At 49.6% G+C, this 19,211-nt stretch overlaps 3 protein-coding genes across 3 annotated transcripts; 2 read left to right on the plus strand and 1 right to left on the minus strand.

Annotated features, from left to right (window-relative positions):
• Positions 1 to 183: 183 nt before the first annotated feature.
• Positions 184 to 992, minus strand: FSST1_005513 (HotDog domain-containing protein; the record flags this gene model as incomplete). Its single annotated transcript, XM_083231797.1, has 3 exons — positions 184 to 523; positions 594 to 644; positions 910 to 992. 3 exons carry the CDS (start codon positions 990 to 992, stop codon positions 184 to 186), a joined length of 474 nt encoding a protein of 157 aa, XP_083088943.1.
• Positions 993 to 2,400: 1,408 nt separating this feature from the next.
• FSST1_005514 (pseudouridine synthase) lies at positions 2,401 to 3,942 on the plus strand (the record flags this gene model as incomplete). Its single annotated transcript, XM_083231798.1, has 1 exon — positions 2,401 to 3,942. One exon carries the CDS (start codon positions 2,401 to 2,403, stop codon positions 3,940 to 3,942), a length of 1,542 nt encoding a protein of 513 aa, XP_083088944.1.
• Positions 3,943 to 9,008: 5,066 nt separating this feature from the next.
• On the plus strand, positions 9,009 to 10,807 carry FSST1_005515 (uncharacterized protein; the record flags this gene model as incomplete). Its single annotated transcript, XM_083231799.1, has 3 exons — positions 9,009 to 9,141; positions 9,219 to 9,896; positions 9,975 to 10,807. 3 exons carry the CDS (start codon positions 9,009 to 9,011, stop codon positions 10,805 to 10,807), a joined length of 1,644 nt encoding a protein of 547 aa, XP_083088945.1.
• Between the last annotated feature and the right edge of the window lie 8,404 nt (positions 10,808 to 19,211).

A 19,211-nucleotide genomic window follows, 5' to 3' on the forward strand; every position in this document is an offset into this window, starting at 1 on the left:
AACAGCATAGGCCAAACTCATGTCAGTGCTTCTGCCAATAGAGTAAACTATAATTTAGGTGCTATAAGGCTATACGGAAATAGCCCGTCCTAATTAGTAACCACCTACTAAACCCAGTAGCGAGGTCCCCTGTAGGCTGTTGGACAGCGTGGCATCAGCCCTAGGTTTATTCTAATATCAAACTCACAGCTTGGGCTTGACAACAACCAATTTCTCCAGTTCCTGACGAAGTGTCTGCCCCATACCGTCCTTGAGCGGCCGGTTCGTCTCCCGATCTACATAAACCTGCACAAACTCCCCAACAGCCTTGACCTCATCCACCCCCTTCTCAAATAGTGCAGTCTCGTAGGTGACGCTGGACCGACCAAGCTTGTTTACACGCAATGCAAGCTCAGCAACGGCAGGGTATGCAATGGATGAGAAGAAGTCGGTGTGGGTGTGTACACACATGCCAAACTGTGATGCCGTTGGAGGATGGAGACCGCAATTGTCTATGAGGTATGCGTTGATGATGGAGTCGAATCTATTAAACATCCATGAGAATTAACTTTGATTGGACCAAGAACTACAGACCCTGGTAGATCGCCACTTACAAAAAGTTATAGACTGAATTGTTCATGTGGTCATACATGTCATTATCGTTCCTGTTGGTAGACAAGGGAGTTAGTTAGACTAGTCTGTTGAGATGAATGCATACTACCTAGTTAGATAGCCCTTCCATTCCTCCTTTGCCAATACATATGTCGCAGTGAGTGGTTACTGTCATGCGATCCGTATTTGGCAAGTATATGGTCCAGCGACGACATGGTCCTGTAACCCGGAGCAAAAGATACGACTTGGCACCGTAGGAAGATGACAAAGAGCCCCAAGTTCCAAATAAATATGATAGTGACGCGCAATTGAACTCACCAACGCGTGCGATACTCAAGGAAGAAACGATAGTCGTGTCTTTTGCGGATCTTGAGCTCCGCTGGCGAAGTCTTGCTGCTCATTCCGTAAATTCGTTGTCTGTTTTAGACGTTCTCGATTGGCGATGTTTTGTTCAAATGTGAAATGCCTCAAGTCTTGGCTTAGGCAGAGGCGTGAAGTTTATCGGATCGATCAGCGTGAAACAAGTGATGACCGTGTGCTAACAGGTACAGAGACGATGAATCTAGATCCTGGCTCCAGTGCTTTAAGATTGTGAGAAGTGATAGTGAATCTAGGAGCTGCAAAGTGCGCAAGGTTGCTTAGGTACCTAGTTAGTTGTATTAGGCAGGATCTTTTGTTTCTGGTTGCAGAGACCTTTTGAAGATCTAAATATTGGACAAACGCAGGACAGAAGTGAGTGAATGGTTTGAGAAATGGAGTAAAATGAGGTCCAAAAACATTGAGTTCTCGATCTCGGGTCCAAAAAAGGAAAAGCCGAGGTCTAAGTTAATGCCATTCTTAGTGGAAGGAATCTAATTCGTCGTGCATCGCGGGGAGGCTTGGACGGCCGTGACCCGGGGAGCTTTTAGCGGACGATTTACTTGAGTTCTAGGGACCAGCAGTCCAACCCATCCTACCTACTAGGTACCTAGGTACCTAGGTTAGTAGGTAACTTGGAGCTCGGGTGCTCAAATCGCCTGGAGCACCCGACAACCCGAGCGTTACCTTTATTCCAACAACAGAGTAAATATCAAGTTAGCCTAAATAGTATTTAGGGGTCAATGTAAAAGGTAAAGTAGGCTCTAGGTGACGTCCATGCATTAATGAACTCTTAGGCTTTGATGATGAAGACTCGGTGCTATTGGATCAGTGGATCTGCCAAATCGGACAAGTCACGGCTTTACCTTTCCAGTACCTACCTCCTCTAGGTTCCAGTGTTGTCCCAGGATCCTACCTGCCTGATGGTCCACTGGAGATGGCCAGACCGCCCAGACCTTGCTTGCCTAAAATAGACAAGAGCCCATTTTTGCCGTATGCCACCGCTCGTTACAGATACTGCCGTTAACCTAAATCAACCCACAGAAATGTGTGCAGTAACGGGTGCAATATCATCACAATTCATGTTGACCTATGACCTATTAAGGCAGTTGGGCAGGAAGAAGACAAGGCAAAGCAGGACGAAGCGAGTTAAGACATTTCCCCCCAAGGGTGTCTCGCTTATCCCCGGGTCCACGCATCATCGCAAAAGAACCTACGTCTAAGTCCATCGCAAATCAACGTCAAGTTCGTTTTTTTTTGTTTTTTTTTGTGCTTTGCTTTGCTTCTTCTTGCCTGCCGCCGCAGAAGCGCCGCATTTCCCGCAACAGCAGGCGAGGAATGAGGGCTGCTGCTCTTCGCCTCGGCCCGCACTCCTCCGTTTTACACCTACGTAGATCAAAGCCATTGCCCAGAGCCTCTTCCCTACCCCCTCGTCAAAGACGCCCCTTCGCTATGGTCTCGTCCTCGTCGAAGCCTGAGGACTCACCCTTGGATGAGCAATTCTTTACGGATTCTTTCCAGGATCTCGATTTCCAGGGCGAGAATGGTCTCACACCCAGCCAACCAGCCTCCGACCCACCACTAACATCTACCACCAACAATAACAATAAACAACAACAAATTCCCAAAAAAACCAAGCAAAAGAAGAAACAGGACCTGCCTCAAGTCTCGGCTACAGATGAGCCCCTTATTACACCGGTGGGAGACCCGTGGCCCCGGCCCTACCACTTTGAAGGCGATGGGTTGCGCCGGGTAGTGCCATACCACTACACATACAACACCCACTGTAAAGAGAGATGGCGCAACAGACCCCTTCTCGAGATCTACGAGTCTGAGTTTAGAGACCGACCGCTTGAGTACTATCGGCAGTCTATGATACGGGGAAATATCTTTGTCAACGGTCGTCGGGTCGGACCCGATTATATTTTGCGAAATGGTGACCTCATTTCTCATACCCTGCATCGCCATGAACCTCCGGTTACCGAGGACCCTGTGCAGATCATCCACGAAGATGAAGATATGATTGTTATTAACAAGCCTGCTGGTGTTCCCGTCCACCCCGCTGGCCGATATAATTTCAACTCGGTCGTTGAGATCATGAAGTCAGACCGCGGTCCAGCATTCTTGCCGTATCTATGCAACCGTCTAGATCGCCTCACAAGCGGCATCATGTTTATTGCAAAGAACCCGACTGCGGCGGAGGCTTTAGGCATCAAGATCAAGGATCGCACAGTGAGAAAGGAATACATTGCTCGGGTGATGGGCGAGTTTCCTGATGGCGAGGTCGTCTGTGATCAACCCATTCTACAAATATCCCCCAAGCTTGGACTCAACCGAGTACGCGCCAATGGCAAGACCGCGCGGACTGTTTTCAAGAAACTGGCGTACTACCCAGAAGCTGAAAGTGAAGATGTGGACGAGCGGCCCAAGACACCCGAGCAGCTCCAAGATGAGAAGCATCGGCCTTGGATGAACAAGAAGGGATACTCGATTGTCCGCTGCCTTCCCGTTACGGGACGTACTCATCAGTTGCGTGTTCACCTTCAGCATCTTGGCCACCCTATTCAAAACGATCCCATTTATGCCAACCGACGAGTGTGGGGTATGGATCTAGGACAAAACGACGGCGATGCAATTCAAAATACAGATGAGGACATCGTCAGCCGTCTGTCTCGCATGGGCAAAGACGAAGTGGCCGAAGCTGTCGCTTACTACGACAACATGGTGGATAAATATGAAGAAAAGAGGGCTGAGAAGTTGACCGGTGAGCTTTGCGAGATATGCCAGACACCTTTGTACTCCGACCCTGGCAGTCATGAGCTGTCCTTGTGGCTCCACAGTCTCCGGTATGAGGACGCAGGAGGTAGCTGGTCTTATGTCAGCCCTCTCCCCCAATGGGCAATGCCACCAGAGGGCATGAGTGGCCCAACATCAGTCGGTGGCATGGAAGAGTTGGTGGAGGCCGTTAAAGATGAGAACCCCGAGATATCATGAGAATTGTTATTCCATACAACAAGCACCACCATGCTGCCACAGTTACCTACATACTGCCGCTATCGTGGATAACGCCACCAAATAGAGTGGGCGCCAACTCATAGATGCACACATACACAACTGAACTCGCTCGGCGCAATGTATCTCGGATAAGAGACGTTGTCATGCCGTACCTATCATATCGTAGACAGCGAAAGAGTCTGAACTAGGGTCCGGTATCCGGGACATGCTGTGGATCTACTATGCATGACCGGGGTCACCACTGATCCCCGTCAGTAATACAGGCATGCTATTATTATTTGGTGTGCCTGCAATGTATATGAACTTCCTAGACCATACAGGAGGTTGAGGCAAGATAGGGCTAACTCCCAAGGTTTAAGCAACCACTTCACCAACTCAAGGGTCTCGGACATTGTGATTCTCAAAAGAAAATCGGCCAGATATCCGCATTTACGTGTGGAGCTCGAGGTTCCCTTCCCTTCATCCGGGCGCGTGGTGCTGTCGTTGAGACGAAGCAAAAGTCTCGAACAACTCAGCAGAATTTATGAAGGCAATGAATGGCCAGTCGCCCGAGGCTCCGTTCACACGAGAAGTCTCATTAAGGAAAGAATGGAGACCAATGGCAGGGAAACCTGACCTGTTCACCTCGGTCTCCTTATGCCTTAGCCGGAGGAGACACCTAGAGGACCTAAAGCCAATAGTCTTGGCGGCCTGGCTGGATCCAAAACGGTCGTGCTATGTTTGATGGACCAATATCGGGGCTCTCATCGTAGACTACAGGTTCCCAACGCATTCCGCATTGAGTCCAATATCAGAAGATTTAGGCCGCCTAAAGAAATGGATCCCCTCTCCGAACCATGCTCTTGCCAAGACTTGTGTCGTTTGATAGTCATAGACCAGGCTTGAGGTCTCGATGCGCATTCTAAACAGGAGACTTGGAGGATCGCTTGTTATGATAAGCTTGATGGTAAGACGGGGACACATTCTACAGCTGGATCGCTCGCGGCTCAAAGCTAGGCCCCTAGCCTGATACCCTACAGGCTGACAGGCAATTTTGAGGGGCTCTTGCTCTCGACTCCAATTTTCAGACGCAAAAGGGTAAGTCATGGGTTTACTGCAGATCACCACAGGGATCCTGGGTCGAATATTAATTACTTCAATCAATACGGCCATACCGCGCGAAGCCTTACTGGACACATTTTAATATTCCAATCTGAAAGACGAGGGAACGACCCCCGGCAGGGTTTGATGGGGTTTATTGTTTTATCCACTGGCTAAAACAAAAGAGATGGTCGAAGCACTCGGATCACATCACGTCAAGCTCCACGAAGCATGGGCTTAATCAACGTCGGTTAGGAGAGGGGAGGGGGTCCTCTAGCAGAACCAGGAATTGGAATTGTGGCTTGCACGAGACGGATTACTGCATGCAAGCAAGCCATGATCGAGCTGCGGGTGGCCCCTGGAACTGGCTGTTTCTCTTTCCATTTTCTGGGGTAAGGGAAATAATTACAGTTCATGGCTTGGGAAATGCTTGCTTTTTTCCCTCTTCTATTCTCCACAGGTTCTTAACCCTTGCCCTTCGAATTCAGTTTGGTCAACGGCAGTACCACGGTCCCGGGTCCCAAGTTGATTTATGGCAATTACTGCGAGGAGCTTGGGCTTGGCGTGAGAAATCTTGCAAACGAATTTCAAGATCGAGTCTTTTCGCATGATACGACGTTGAGCAAGGTTCTTGCGAGATTGGGGCTGACGGGAGATGAACTACTCTAGCCTGGCAGGCCTGCTGTTCAGCAAGGAACACTTTGGCAGAACGTCATTGATGCTACCTAACGTCGGAGCGACAATCCTTCAGTACAGTATATGCTGTTGCAGATAGGCGGAGTGCCGAATATTTCAGCTGATGTATGTGCAACAAAATCGGTTCAACATTCAGCTGCCGAGGTAGTGGGAAATCACCGTTACAGAGAGAATACAAGATAATAAAATTTGTGATACGATTCCGAACATCCTCCGACCACGCAAGCTGAAGCGCCTCACGGATGACGCCATGAGGGCTCTTCCCAGTGTTGGTCGTGGCAGGGTCTGCCGTGTTTCGGGGACCATGTTTGGCTTGACAGAGAAGATTCTTTTTTCCTTCTGAAAGAGGGAGTTGGTTTGCAAGGCGAAACTCAAATGACACAAATCACCTGTCACATACGGCTTACCACGGCCTTTGCTTTTTAGCAGCACCTAGGTACCTACACTACAGTTCAGCTCAGTACATCCTTAAAACCGCGCCTGCTGTGCCGCCGCACAGGCGTTGTTAGGTTTACAGTAGTGCTTTCAAGCCCGGAAATGCTGTCGCTACTGCACTGTTTTGCTTTTCCCGGGGGCTGCGAGCTGTTACGGATACCGGCCGTTTGCCCGGTGGCCACACAGAGTGCATATGGCGACTCCGAGTGGAAGGTTTTGTGTTGAGCACGCACAACATTTCATCTCAATGGAGACATTTTATCCGCTACCGAGGTGCATAATTGTATGTATTCCGAGGTCATCAGAGTGCGTGGCTTCTGGACTGCACACACACACACATACAGACAGCACCATAGAAAGATCTACGGGTAGTGTTTCTTTTCCAGTTTTGGTGGAGAATTGAAGAGTAACACGCACAGGGAAAGGGGATGGGGCTCCATAACCATGTGCGCTGGCATCTGATCTGGGGATAGGCACTCGACTTGACCGCAAGATGGTCATCACTGTACAGTACACACACACGCACACACAAAGGACGGACTTGAAGATCAGACAACGGACATGATGATGCCATCTGGGGCGGTTTAGATCGACGCCGTCGAGTAAAGTAACATCAGAAGTGCGACTCGCCATGCTTTGGCGTGTTTCCGTTCCACTTGATGGCAACGCTCCCACGTTTTGCGATGCTGATACAAGCTACGGGTGCCTCATGGCTCCTCATTTTGTGATCAAGGGTGGTTTGCTTTGGCTTCACAGAAGTAATCCCCCCTGGCTCCACGTGCTCCACCGCCGCGCTATAGTCCTTGGATCCTTCGACTTGTGGGCTCCTACAACCGCAAAGCGCGCTAAGTTGTGACCCGTCAGTGGCTCTCTCACACCCTGCCCCCGACCCCGACTGTGGACGGATTTCGGCTAGGGTTTAGAGAACTAAAGTCTATTCTTGCAGGGAGCGCAGTGGATCCGGTGGAGATGCAGTAGGCATGGGTTGTCGATTCACTGCTGCAGAGCGTTATCCAATTCTTCCACGCTTCTGGGGGACCTTCCCTGGAGGCTACGCTATGCTACCTATGCTGCACATTGCGGCTACCTTGCTCTACGTCCAGGTTCAAATTCAGGGCCCAGGGCGGCATAGGTGGCCATCATAAGTGCACCCCGGTCTTCTGGCTTTTGAGACAGTACCTACACCCTTGTTTTTTTTTTATGGACAAGAGATGATATAGTACCACATAACACGAGACAGAGCAGAGCAACGATATTCAATCAAGGACGGCAGAGTAGAGCATGGCATCTTAGCATGTTGTTGACTGGCTGGACCCACCGACACCAGGCCAGTGACATCTGGCTGCGTTGTAAAGTAACTTTTGGTGTATCAAGTTTATCTAGCAATTGGTTCATCCAAGACCAATGGCAATGACTCCGGCCGGCAGAGCAGAATTGCAACGGCGGCGAACTCTCAACGGCGAATTACATGCAGAGGGCCATGGCCATAGCCGTACTCTCGATGAATCGGTACCAAAAGTTAAGATATCAAGCCAGACACGGTGATTGCAATTGGCAACGTTCCTTCAAGAACGAGGGAGTACCTTGAGTGGGGACCATCTTGCGATACTTGCTTCAACAGCCAGAGGCCAAAGTCTCCACATTGGTAACGATTCCCAAGCATCCGCGGTCCGGTAGACGGGGCCTCTGCCTGTTGCAGACAAGAGATTGAGCGGTAACGGGTACAGTATAGTGGCCTTGGGCTCAGCTCAGCGCAAGAGAAAGGGTCCGAGGGCTTCTTGTGGAGCGTCTATCAATCTTGGAACCATGAGGAAGAGATCCGCTGAGATTATTGCACTATCAGACTGTCTAAATGTTCATCAAGAATGAGGGGTGGAGGAGTTGAATCGGATCAAGTTCTAGTCTTGCCAGGCCAGACCAGGACCAGACTCAGACTGAGCATCTAACGTTTTCATTATCGCTGTTTGTTAAGTAGCCAACGTTATGGAACTCCATGTGTTACTATGCAACGACTAGACTTCCCCCCCCCCCCCCCTTGCCATGCATAGTCGAGGTTCCGCCTGTGTTTCTGGAGCCAGACTGTGTTGGTCAAGGTAGGCAGGAAAGTCTCATGAAACAAGGACAAGCCACCCAGACACCAAGCAAGAGAGAAGAGGTACACACCTGAGGTTCTCAGTACATGCTCGAAGTACTCAGTAGGAGCGTGGCGTACCGGACCGCGCACCAACGCCAACGCCAACAACAGTGCTCTGTCCCAGACGATGACCCACGCTCAGTACTGGACAGTAAGTTGCCTTGCCTTGGCCCCCTCGAAGGGCCATCAGCCCGACCAGCGCTAGCACCAAGAGAGAGGAGAATGGGACGCATGGTACAGGGGTCTGCTAGAGGGTCCGACTTGAGGTACGTACCCAGATAGCCACCCTCCCTTGCTATCCGTACACCGTTCCAGGGCGAAAGATGGAAAAAAAAAGATGGTTCTCAACGCCAGCGGCGCCAGATGAAAATGGTTATAAACAACACCCCCGGTCCACGTCGATCAACCTCTAGTAGTAACTAGGTCGATCTCTATGCGAACACTTGCGCGACCTTGGACTTAAAGACGACAAGGACTCCACAGATATCAACAGCTATTACCTTCATCTCATCTTAACTCAACTCATCTAAATACTCCCATCAAGGACCCTCCTCATCTTTGAAAGCTCCCTCCTTCTCCTTCATCTTTCAACATCACATTGTATACCTTGTTCATAACATAAAGGTCTTGGCCTTTATACATACCTACTTCCTCATTCACATCACATACACATTCGTAAACACAAACTCATCGACTTGACATGATCGCATCACTCTCATCGTCGCCACCCACGTCCATGCCTTACTCAACTTCCCCCGACTCTCACATTTACAACACCGACAACATGGTTCGATCATCTTCAGCAGAGCCCGCAAAGAGCTCCAAGCGAAAGGGTATGTGCTGCCAGTCAACGAAGCCAGCAACGACCGGCCCTAAGCAGATCAGCAATACTAACATGCAGCAACAATAGGCACCCGAAGCGTTTCCACACTCACACCATCACAACTTGCGCGCAAGAGAGCCAACGACCGAGAGGCTCAGCGAGCTATCAGGGCGCGAACCAAGGAGCACATTGATCGCCTGGAGCGCGAATTGGAAGAACTCAAGAGCAAGCAGAGCCGTGATCAGACCGTACAAGAGCTTCTTAGACGGAACCAGGCGCTTGAGGAGGAGCTTATGCGACTTAAGGAGAACATGGGCGTCTCAATGACCCCATCACCTTACTCTGCACCTGGTACGACTCTCTCAGTCACGATACCTTGCTCGGTTCCCTCACCAACCTCCAACGGCATACTGACGGCTCCTTCAGTATACGATGATAACCTTAGCTCCGGCAGCGGTGCAGTCCCCAGCCCTCGCGGCTCCCCCTTCCCTTCTGGCGACTACAGCCCCATCCCCGACTACGGACAGCAATATGTCCCCCTCCCTACCAACTGCGAGTCATGGGCCAACACTGTTCCCTGCCCTGTCCCCTCCAACGTCTCAAGCCCCTCATCATCTGCCGACGACTACAGCGCCGGCTACATCCCCACGAGCGTGCCTACTTCGTTGTTGCCCTCAAACAACACCAGCTCATCGAGCATCGGCGCCATTGGCCACAGCCACAAGGACGTGATCAAGATGGAGTATGAGGATGTTGACTCACACGGTACGATCCCCCAAAAGCAGTGGCGGCTCCAGCCTCAGCTACGAAATGCTCTATAACCAGAAAACTAATCACGATCAGTGTCTAGACGCCGGATACCGCCTCAGCAACCCTTCAATGCAGCCCGTTTCCCCCCATACTTACATGGCTCAGCAGCAGCAGCCCGCCTGGAACATGTATCCCGTCTACTACCCCCAGGCTCAGTCCTCGGTCCACTGAAGGACCAAAATCAGCCGGGTGCCTGCTGGCCGGTACCCGTCCTGACCACCCCGCCGGCCTGCCGCTTTGATGAGCTTTTGGTCGGTTTCCTCCAAGACTGCCGTCGTATGGCCACTGCAGAGTCACTCGCCCATACACTGGGTCCGACTCAAATAGACGTGCGGTCCGTATTTCGCAGTCACGACAGCCACGGCCAGCTTGCCTGCTCGCCTCATCCGATCACGGATTTGATCCGGAGTCTGATAGACACGGCAAGCATGACGCGGCTCATGGAGCGCATTGCAATCTTTGCGCCCCTTCAAACAATGATCAGTTGGCTTGCACAGCCTACGCCAGAGAGACGCGCGCGACTGTGCGATGACTACGTACCGCGCAAGTGCCAACTGACAACTCCTCACCCCCAATGGCTTGACCTAGTCCATTGGGGCTCTCTGCGCGAAGCTACTATAGAGCGGCAGGATCTCTACGCAACAGAAGAGTTTCAGAGGATCTACTTCGACTCCCTGCGCCTTGTCAACTGGCCTTACCAGCCGTTAGAGAGTCTAGTCACGGATTCCCAGACAGGCCATGTTGGTCTCACAGACGCTCTTACGGCTCATGCCATGAACGGGTCCAATTGGCGCCTCAACGAGAGGTTTACGCAGCGGTACCCTGAGCTGTCTGGCCTAGTGGTCTTGGAGCATAGCCATCCTTGACCTCTCCCCTGACTGCGACCAACCTCCACATACACACACTCTACTATCACCTCCATTTTCACATGATCGATCTCGATCATGACTTGTATCATTCTGATAACGACAAAAACCATATGCTGAGGCATGACTCTGTGGGTGAACACAGCACCACATGGGTTGATCCATAAAAAAAAAAAGGTACAAAGCTTACCTCCGGAACTCCGCCGCGGCAAGTCTCCATCTTGCTCCAACAATGTCGATCGTATTACAACATACATCCTCGTTGCTAGGGAGCTACATCATAATCATCATGATCGCTCCCTCTTACAAAAATTATACAAGGCATGACGCGAAACTTAGAGGAGGAAGTTACCCCACACATTTCTAACAGCCACTACTGTATTGTAACCTTGGGAGTTTTTCTTTCTTTCTTGACATTCTTGTTTCTTTTCCTATCCTTTTCTTTTTTTTCACTGGGTGGTTTATTTGGGCACACAAACAATTACTACATGATGGATGGAGGCGTGCAATTGGGAAACTCATGCATTGGGACACTTGAGCAATTTGGCGATACGGGGTTTTACTATTAGAGGAGTTTGAACAAGATACTGGGATGGAATGGAACATGGTATAACACAACATACTGGGCACTCATCGAGATGGGATGACCCATGTCTATTGTTTAACGAATCAAGATACACATATTGGATTCTTTACTCTTTTGACCCCGTACTCCAATTTCTCTTGACAGTGACGGTATTTACACTATTACCACTAGCTTGACGGATCAAACCATGGAAATCCTCTCTAGTTTCATTTTACCCCATATGCACTTTGTCCTTGGTTGATGACATTCCAAAACCCTGTATTAAACCCTTGTCTGTTGGACAATGGTATATAGTAATAATATTCATGACGAGGCCAGGGTGTGCGCAATGTAACATGAATGGATAATACAGGAGGAGTAGGAGGGGGGCCTTGACACGTTTTTCTTCTTCTTCTTTTTTTTTTTTTTTTTTTTACCTCATCCTCCTTGTTGGTTTGTTGACGACCGAATGAGTACTACTGTATACTAAACATGCAGGAAGAATCAACCCTCATGGTTGCAAGAAAACTGCCTTGTAAGTAAGTATGTATGTACATATCTCCACCGCCATGTTTTCCCGTCATGCACATGGCTCAAAGGCTTATGGAGGGAGTGCCAAAGATGGAGAAAGCATCAGCTCTTGGAGAAATGCCAGGCTACGCGGCTACCCCTACTTTTGGCGGTTGCATGGGGTTGCTAGACATGCCTATCAACTAGGCCGCTAAGGGTATAAGCGCTGGACCGAGATCTATCCTCTTCTCTTTTAAGCAATGAATTCCTTAGGATATCCACTTTTGTCTCCCCTTCTTCACTTTGGCTTCACTCCCCCGGCCGCAGTTGTAGTCGCAGGCACAGGAAGAGATAACTGGCATAAGCGCAATCTATCTTTGCTTTCTGACGTTGAAGGTTTTGGGCAAATGAGAACAGAAACCTGATACCGTACTGTAGGAGCGTGTGTACAGCACGGTAGGTACGGTACAGTTGGCAGGACAGGGCAGGGTAGGCGGAAGAGTTGTGTCGATATCATACAACGTCGTACACAGAGTATTCATGGTGGCATTGGGAATGTCATCGCTCGGCCCTCCTGCGTGTCTTGTCGGTAAGAGAATGACGGATACAAAGAACATTGAACCGCAAGAATCCAATGTATTGTGACATTGAATACTTTCATCTTTTGCTTTTTTGCCTCCGGTCCATGAAAAGATTCTCATTGCTCGAATCCATACGCACCACATCTTTGGGACTGTGGCGAAAGCACGTGGTCATTGATGCTTTTTTTGCCCTCTTTTGCGATGACAGCTTGACACAATCTCATACGGCGGTGATGCGTATTCCGAACATGGACTTTTGAGTTTTTGGATTCCGAGGTAGACGTAAAGTCTAATGAAACAGTGTGTTGGTGATAACCTCCATCCAATACCGTGCCGTGTCATACCATGCAATGCCGTCCCTGTCTCCATATGCCGTGCTTCGTTTTGTCTGCAAGAGCCGAGTGGCGTTCTTATGTACCCAAAACAGTGTTTTGCACCTAATTTTGTCTCAGTCGCCCTATACGTCATTCCCCTTTCTGGCCGGAACCTAAGTCTGCTGCGCTTGTCTTCCGGGTGTGTTCCGTAGACATTTCCTCTTGACGATTCCGTACCAGTCGTTGCAGTATTTGTTCTTCCGGACGTCTTGCGATAAGGGGTTTGGGCCTTGGCCAGCAAAAACAATTACAATCTCAGCCAGTGAGCTAGAGATGGTTTTGTAACTTTGCTCGGTGAAATCGGGCAAATGGAACAAAGAAGCGAGACAGCTGCTGGTAGGTTGACTGGGGGCTCATAAAAAATGTTCCCGCGGGAATATTTGACCTTTGCGTCCCCTCACTCTCAATCGCAAGTCCTGCCAGCACTGACGTTCCGAGTGAAACTGGTGACAGATGGGATCGGCGGCTGTCGCTTCTCCATAGACGCTTGCTTCTAGGTTTGAGCCTTTCCTATACAGAGTATGCACCTCGCCAACTAAATTTGACGCTGTACTGCAGCACGCGCTGCTAGTGGTATGGAAAAATCCCGATAAGGCGGTGCAACAGTACTATCCCGAGTACCTGTCCTTGCTCTTCATGCGTTGGTGGCTCAAAACGGGGGTAACTCTTTTTACTAATGTGATCTTTCAAAAATTCCACCAAATTTTGAAACATGAAAACAGATTTCATTGAGAGAAAGTTATGGCCGCTCAAATGACCGTTTGCCAGCAAAGGTGTCATCAGAAGGAAGAGGCTGAGATGTGCCACTGTACACCGCAACATCTGACATTTAGTAGTGATTCGATGGCGAATCAGACCAAAGGCTAGAAAACCTAGAAGGAGCCTCGAAGACTACTGAGAGAACCATGATCGAAGCCAACACAAGGCGCGAGTCTGGAGGAAGACAGCATTGGTTTGTTTTGCGTGGGTAAAGCTGCTGTTGTTGGGGTAGGGTACCTAGAGTAGAAAACAACTGATGCACGGCCGTTTGGTCTTGTCCAGAGGAGAGTGCCATGTGCTGTTTAGGCCAGCCGTGCTTGCGTATGTGTGTGTGTGGACTTTAGAGATAGGCGGTATCAGCGGGTGAATGGACTCGATGGAACAACGGTTTGTGAGAGGCTCAAATGCGATCGAACAAGCCAGAGTAGAAGAAATCAAGGGGTATCGCACTGTAGGGTCGTAAAGTTTGCGCTAGAAGGATGCTGCAGCTTCTATAGCACCAAAAATGCTGTCGAAGAATCATCGACAGCCAGGGGGGTCCATGGAAGGGTCATGGGGCCTCATGCAGATGCAGGAGCAGCAGAAGTGAGACAACCTACGTCAAAAGAAGGTGGAAAGAAGTCGTGCCGAAGAAAGGTGCCAGCCTGTCGTGTCCCTGTCCCACTGTGATGGTGTGCTCCCCAGCGTCGAACTCCGTCCTGTTGCCGTTTCTGTCGTGTCGTCGATGCAACCACACAGACACACATGGCTCAATGAGGGCAGGCGGTCGCCATTATTCTGGGCGGTCTTGAGAGATGCCACTTTTTCCGATTTTCGAAGAAATTAATCACCGCCCAGTAATTACAGCTTCAGACTGTTTTGATCCGTCCGTTGCTAGTGGGGAGGGTGAGACGAATTTGAGCCGATCCAGTTGAACCGGCAAGATTGAGTTTGCCGCGGTCAGGAACCATGTTCTACTTGGCCGATCAATTCTGGTAGAGTCGCATCACCTGCGGGCTTTGCTTCTCTCTTCAATGCAATGATGACATCCTTCCCCGAGAACTGGCAACTTGAGACAGAGCAACCGGCTACCGATAGGCACTGTTTCTAGATCTTCATCAGGCACTGTACAAACTATCAGACGCAGAGATATGGCACTGCACATGTGCCAGCACATCATCAAGAGTGTGAGCGCAACGAATTCGAGCGGGATGCCCTAGGTATTTCGATATGGCGATCTACCATGAACCGTTGAAATGATCCTGGATGCAAATTACAGGCCTTCTTGCCACGACCCCTGAGCCGTTCAACCTGTACCCACTGCCCACACGGCCTGGGTGTGAGGACTCTGTGTGAGGGTTCGAGGACAGGGATTCTGGAGATCATGGCGCTAGTAGGGGACCCTAGAATCGTTCACTAATACAACCAACACCCGGCAAATAACTCATGCACAAATGCTTTAATTGATGTGCCGCGAGTCAATCGATAGACGGTGAATGGCATGTACGTAGTGGAAGGGGAAAAAGCAATAAGCATGTGAAGGCGTGGCAAGAGCCATGGGCCGCTGACCCATTGATGCTGTGATCTTCAATTGGGCTGGCTTCAACCCAGGGATAATTCGATAAGTACATATCCTGGCTTGTGTAATTGGGGTCGATTGAGAGTGGGCCACTACCCTGAGAGATGATCCAATGAGCATTGGCCTTATCTATGCAGAAACCACGAGGCAAGCAGGGATGGGTTAGATGGGGGGTCTTGAGGAGGCACTGACTGAAGTGATAAACGCGTGCAATAAACGAAACCCCTGTATGGCACAGACATATTGACGGCCAAAAAAGCCCAAACAACATCATCCAAGAAACAGAGTCAGACGAGCCCCTGTGTCTATCAAGACCATGGAGACGACTTGTATGTAATGTGTGATATTGAAATCGGCGATATCTCATACGTAAAAGCTTCGAATGAGGTGAAGGCTATTCATCATGTATGTACGTATAATACTCGCTGTGGCTGGGCGACCATGTGGCTCTGAGAGTAAGCTTCTTCGAGAACCAGTTGTAGAAGGTGATGGACTTTGCCATTACGGTATCTGGAATTCTTGACACACACCCAACCTTTTCCATCGCCCACACAAGCACGTGGCGCGGTTGAGTCGTTCAAAGGCAAAAAAGGGGGTCCTCTCCGAGCACAAGTATCTCAAGTACTCGGTACTCTCGTGCCAGAAATCCTCCGTGCGGCGAATCTCTACCTTCTGAGATAACATCTTTCAAACTAGAAGGACAAAGTTCGACGGTTAGTGTTTCTCCAGCGGCAAGCCATGTGGACGTGACACGCGTGCGCCTGCAGGGCTGGCTGGAGGAATAATGTGCTTGCACATTCATCTTGTTTCCATACGCTAGTTGGACGTTCTTGTTCTCTATCCAGTAACCAGCTCACGGGTGAGGCGCACACTCACCGTGAATGTTAAGAACAGGGTATGTGGCTGATGATTCAATGGGGCTGCAGTGCCAACGGTCTAATGTTGCGTTAACTGGTTGTCTCACTTGGTTACTTCAAGGCGAGTTTTGGCAAAGACATGCTTCCAAATTAGAGTGATAAACCGAGACATGAATAGCGAACCGTCTTTTTCATTCGTTCGGCCATAAGGAGATGAAGATTTTCACTCACATCAACGAACGCATCCGGCCAAGGTACGCTATTCTCTGTTCTGTAAGATTTGCCAAAGGTTCCTTGGAAATGCAACGGTAGGCGTGCAGGCCAGCAGGAGGTCTGGCTTCGTGTTGGAGGGCTTCATTCTGCCTGCTGGAGATTGGACAAGAAACACGAGTTTCGACCAGCATGACTGACAGCCTGTAATGTCAACTCTGGAGGCGGTCTGTTGGGCTTCCATAAACAAAATGTCTCAGAGGATCATCAATACGGCACTGTTTCCCAGAACGGTAAGAGTGCCACTAAAATGAGCCTACCCGTCTTATGCTTCACACGTTCAGCTGTGGCTGGGACCCTCCCTATCTTTCTCACTGTAGCTGTAGCTGTAGCAGTTGGCGCAGTCAAGCAGGCTCGTGTAAGCCTTTTGTCTTGGTGGATAGTTCTTGTTCTCCGTTTCCTTTTCCAGCTGCCGGAGCATTTTTATTCTGTGGAACACTTCAAACCAAAATCGCCGGATTTCTTCGGGAAGCGCATCCCGATTCTATTCCACAATTTCAGGCCCGTTTAGTAGTCCTTTGTTCACTTGCAACATAGATTGGGGCCGCCAATCAATTGACGGTGCTAATGTGATCTATCACGTTAGTATAGCTTCAACCCAAAGCTCTTGGTGTGGAACGGACTTGGTCGCTAGAAGGACCGGACCAGAGGAATTCGATGCTACTGAGAGGCCTTGTGGGACTTGTCGTGGGTCGATAGCAAAAGCCAAATCAACAGGTCGGATTTGTGCAAAGGTCAAATAACGGGTAGAAAGATGCCGGTGCCAAGTTTTCTAGCATCATTTCCGTGACTGTTGTGTTCATCGCTTTAAATTCGTCCTCATCTTGTTCCTTTGATCTTGAACCCTCACTGGGCTCCAATCCACTAGCCTTCCGCTTCACTAGCCGCCGTCAACAAGGCCTAGCTAAGTGCTAATAAACGTGCCAAACGTCGTGCTGCGGATGTATGCAAGCATACTTTTGGGTCAAGCAGTGAAGACCAACCAGCATGCAGTCCTTCTGGTGTGAAGAAGAACCCATCAGTGATCAGACAGGTGTGACGGGGGCTAATCATTCCCTACAACAACACAGCCTAGAGACCGTTGCCGTCATTTTGTTGCAGACCCTTGATCCCTGGACTGGGAGTTACCAACTATGCATGTCACTTTAGACAACATCATGCCCAACTTGTCGATAATGAACCCTGGTGCCGCGCAAGGTTGGATTGAGTAAGCTTTGGCCATATCGCAATCGTTGCCAAAAAGCGAGTCAAATTGGCATTTGGCACCAAATCTTTGGATATTTCCTGAAGCAAACCACACGTGCTACGTCAGTCTGAAACGCAAAGGGTAGTATTGACAAACAGCCAGTTAAAAGAACTGCCATTCGGGTAGGCACCGTATGCAGTCATTGGCCCTTTCAGAAAAGGGTTGCGTAGCAAACAGTTACCAGTGTTCCTGAAACGATGATGCACTGGTGATCGTCGGCATGAAGACCGCGAGTAAACCGTGCAGTAGGAACGAAAACCGAAGACGTGTTGTCAATACGGTCCTGTACAAACCGGTACTTGGGTGATCTAGGGTATCTAATTTGCCAGTAAAAACGGGTTCAAGGTTTCGAGACCAAATTAGTCGATGCCGCGGGGTGATCTGGGCCGTCCTAGCTCCACTGTAGAAGAAAAAAAGTGCGCCATGGCTGACGCCGATTTAGCATGTCGCAGTGCAGTTGGATGATGTACCACGAGAGCCTGTTGAGAAGCCAGATACGTTTGGATGACTGCTTGATCGACACTTTGCGTATCATCAGAGAAGGATATGATGAAAGAGCAATCGCGATGCTGAACGATGAAGGTTCGATGCGCGTTTTCGATCGTGAAGAAAAAAAAGTTTCTTATCTGTTCGTCATGGGCGTGTTGTAGTATGCAGTCTGGCGGTACAACTCGGTAGACATTTTTCCTGATGGGCTTGCCACCACGGAGATTCCTCGTGGGCCCCGGATATCTCCCTGACCGTTTCCGAGGTACCCGGCCCGGGTGCAATCGGCGCCGTCGAGTTTGAAATGATCGGAGACATTTAGGAGTGTAACTATTCCCAAAAGCTGTTATTTTCCAGTCTTTTTGTGCAAGTCTGTTGAGTCTAGATGTGGGCCTTTCAAGATTTAGGCTCATCGGAAAACAGCTCATCCGCTTATAAAGGATCTAGGTATGCTGTGTGGTCCTTGCGGTGGCCGATATACCACGGCTTTTGGTGGTGTTAGGTAAGAAACGAGTTGGTTCCTAGGCTGTGCAGTAGAAGGATCGCGGCGGTCCGTTCAGATTACTGATCCCGCGGCTGTTTGTTTGTTGCCAAGTCTCGACCCGTTTATAGATGAAGGTAAGCGTGAAAACATATTGACCCGGAGTTTCCAGGACAAAAGAAAGAAAGGTGTTGTAGCAGAATTCTCCATTCGCCTTTGAAGTTCATTGATTGATCTCCAATTCCCATCTTGGGTCGGAGCATGTGACTTATACCCGGCTTGTTCCCACTTTCCCTGCTCGTCGAGCACGTGATCTGATATATCACGTGATATATCTAACATGACTGTTTTATCTACCTACCTACTACACTCTTACATTGTATGATAATTCTCAAGGGTTGACTTCTCTGTCATCATAATCCCCCGCTTTATTAATGTTCTTCATCCGAGGTTTCTGAAGCGGAATCTCGTCCCGACGAAGCGACAAAGTTGGGATGAGGCACAAGCAACAGACCATCATTGGACGAATCCACGGTTGAACGTCGGCTAAAACGGACAAACCCATCATCCAAGATGCCCGGCATGCGGCTTCGTGGGGCGTCACCACCAACTAGAGTGCTCGTCTGCTATCATGAGAACAACTTATGGCGTTAAACTGGCAAATGATGAGCGGAATGAGCTGTTTTGTCACCGGAATGCGCCTGTTGTATCAGGCAA

The sequence above is a fragment of the Fusarium sambucinum genome, chromosome I (genome assembly GCF_050947815.1).
Source record: "Fusarium sambucinum isolate potato_lamoka chromosome I, whole genome shotgun sequence".
In the NCBI taxonomy this organism is placed as follows: Eukaryota; Fungi; Ascomycota; class Sordariomycetes; order Hypocreales; family Nectriaceae; genus Fusarium; species Fusarium sambucinum.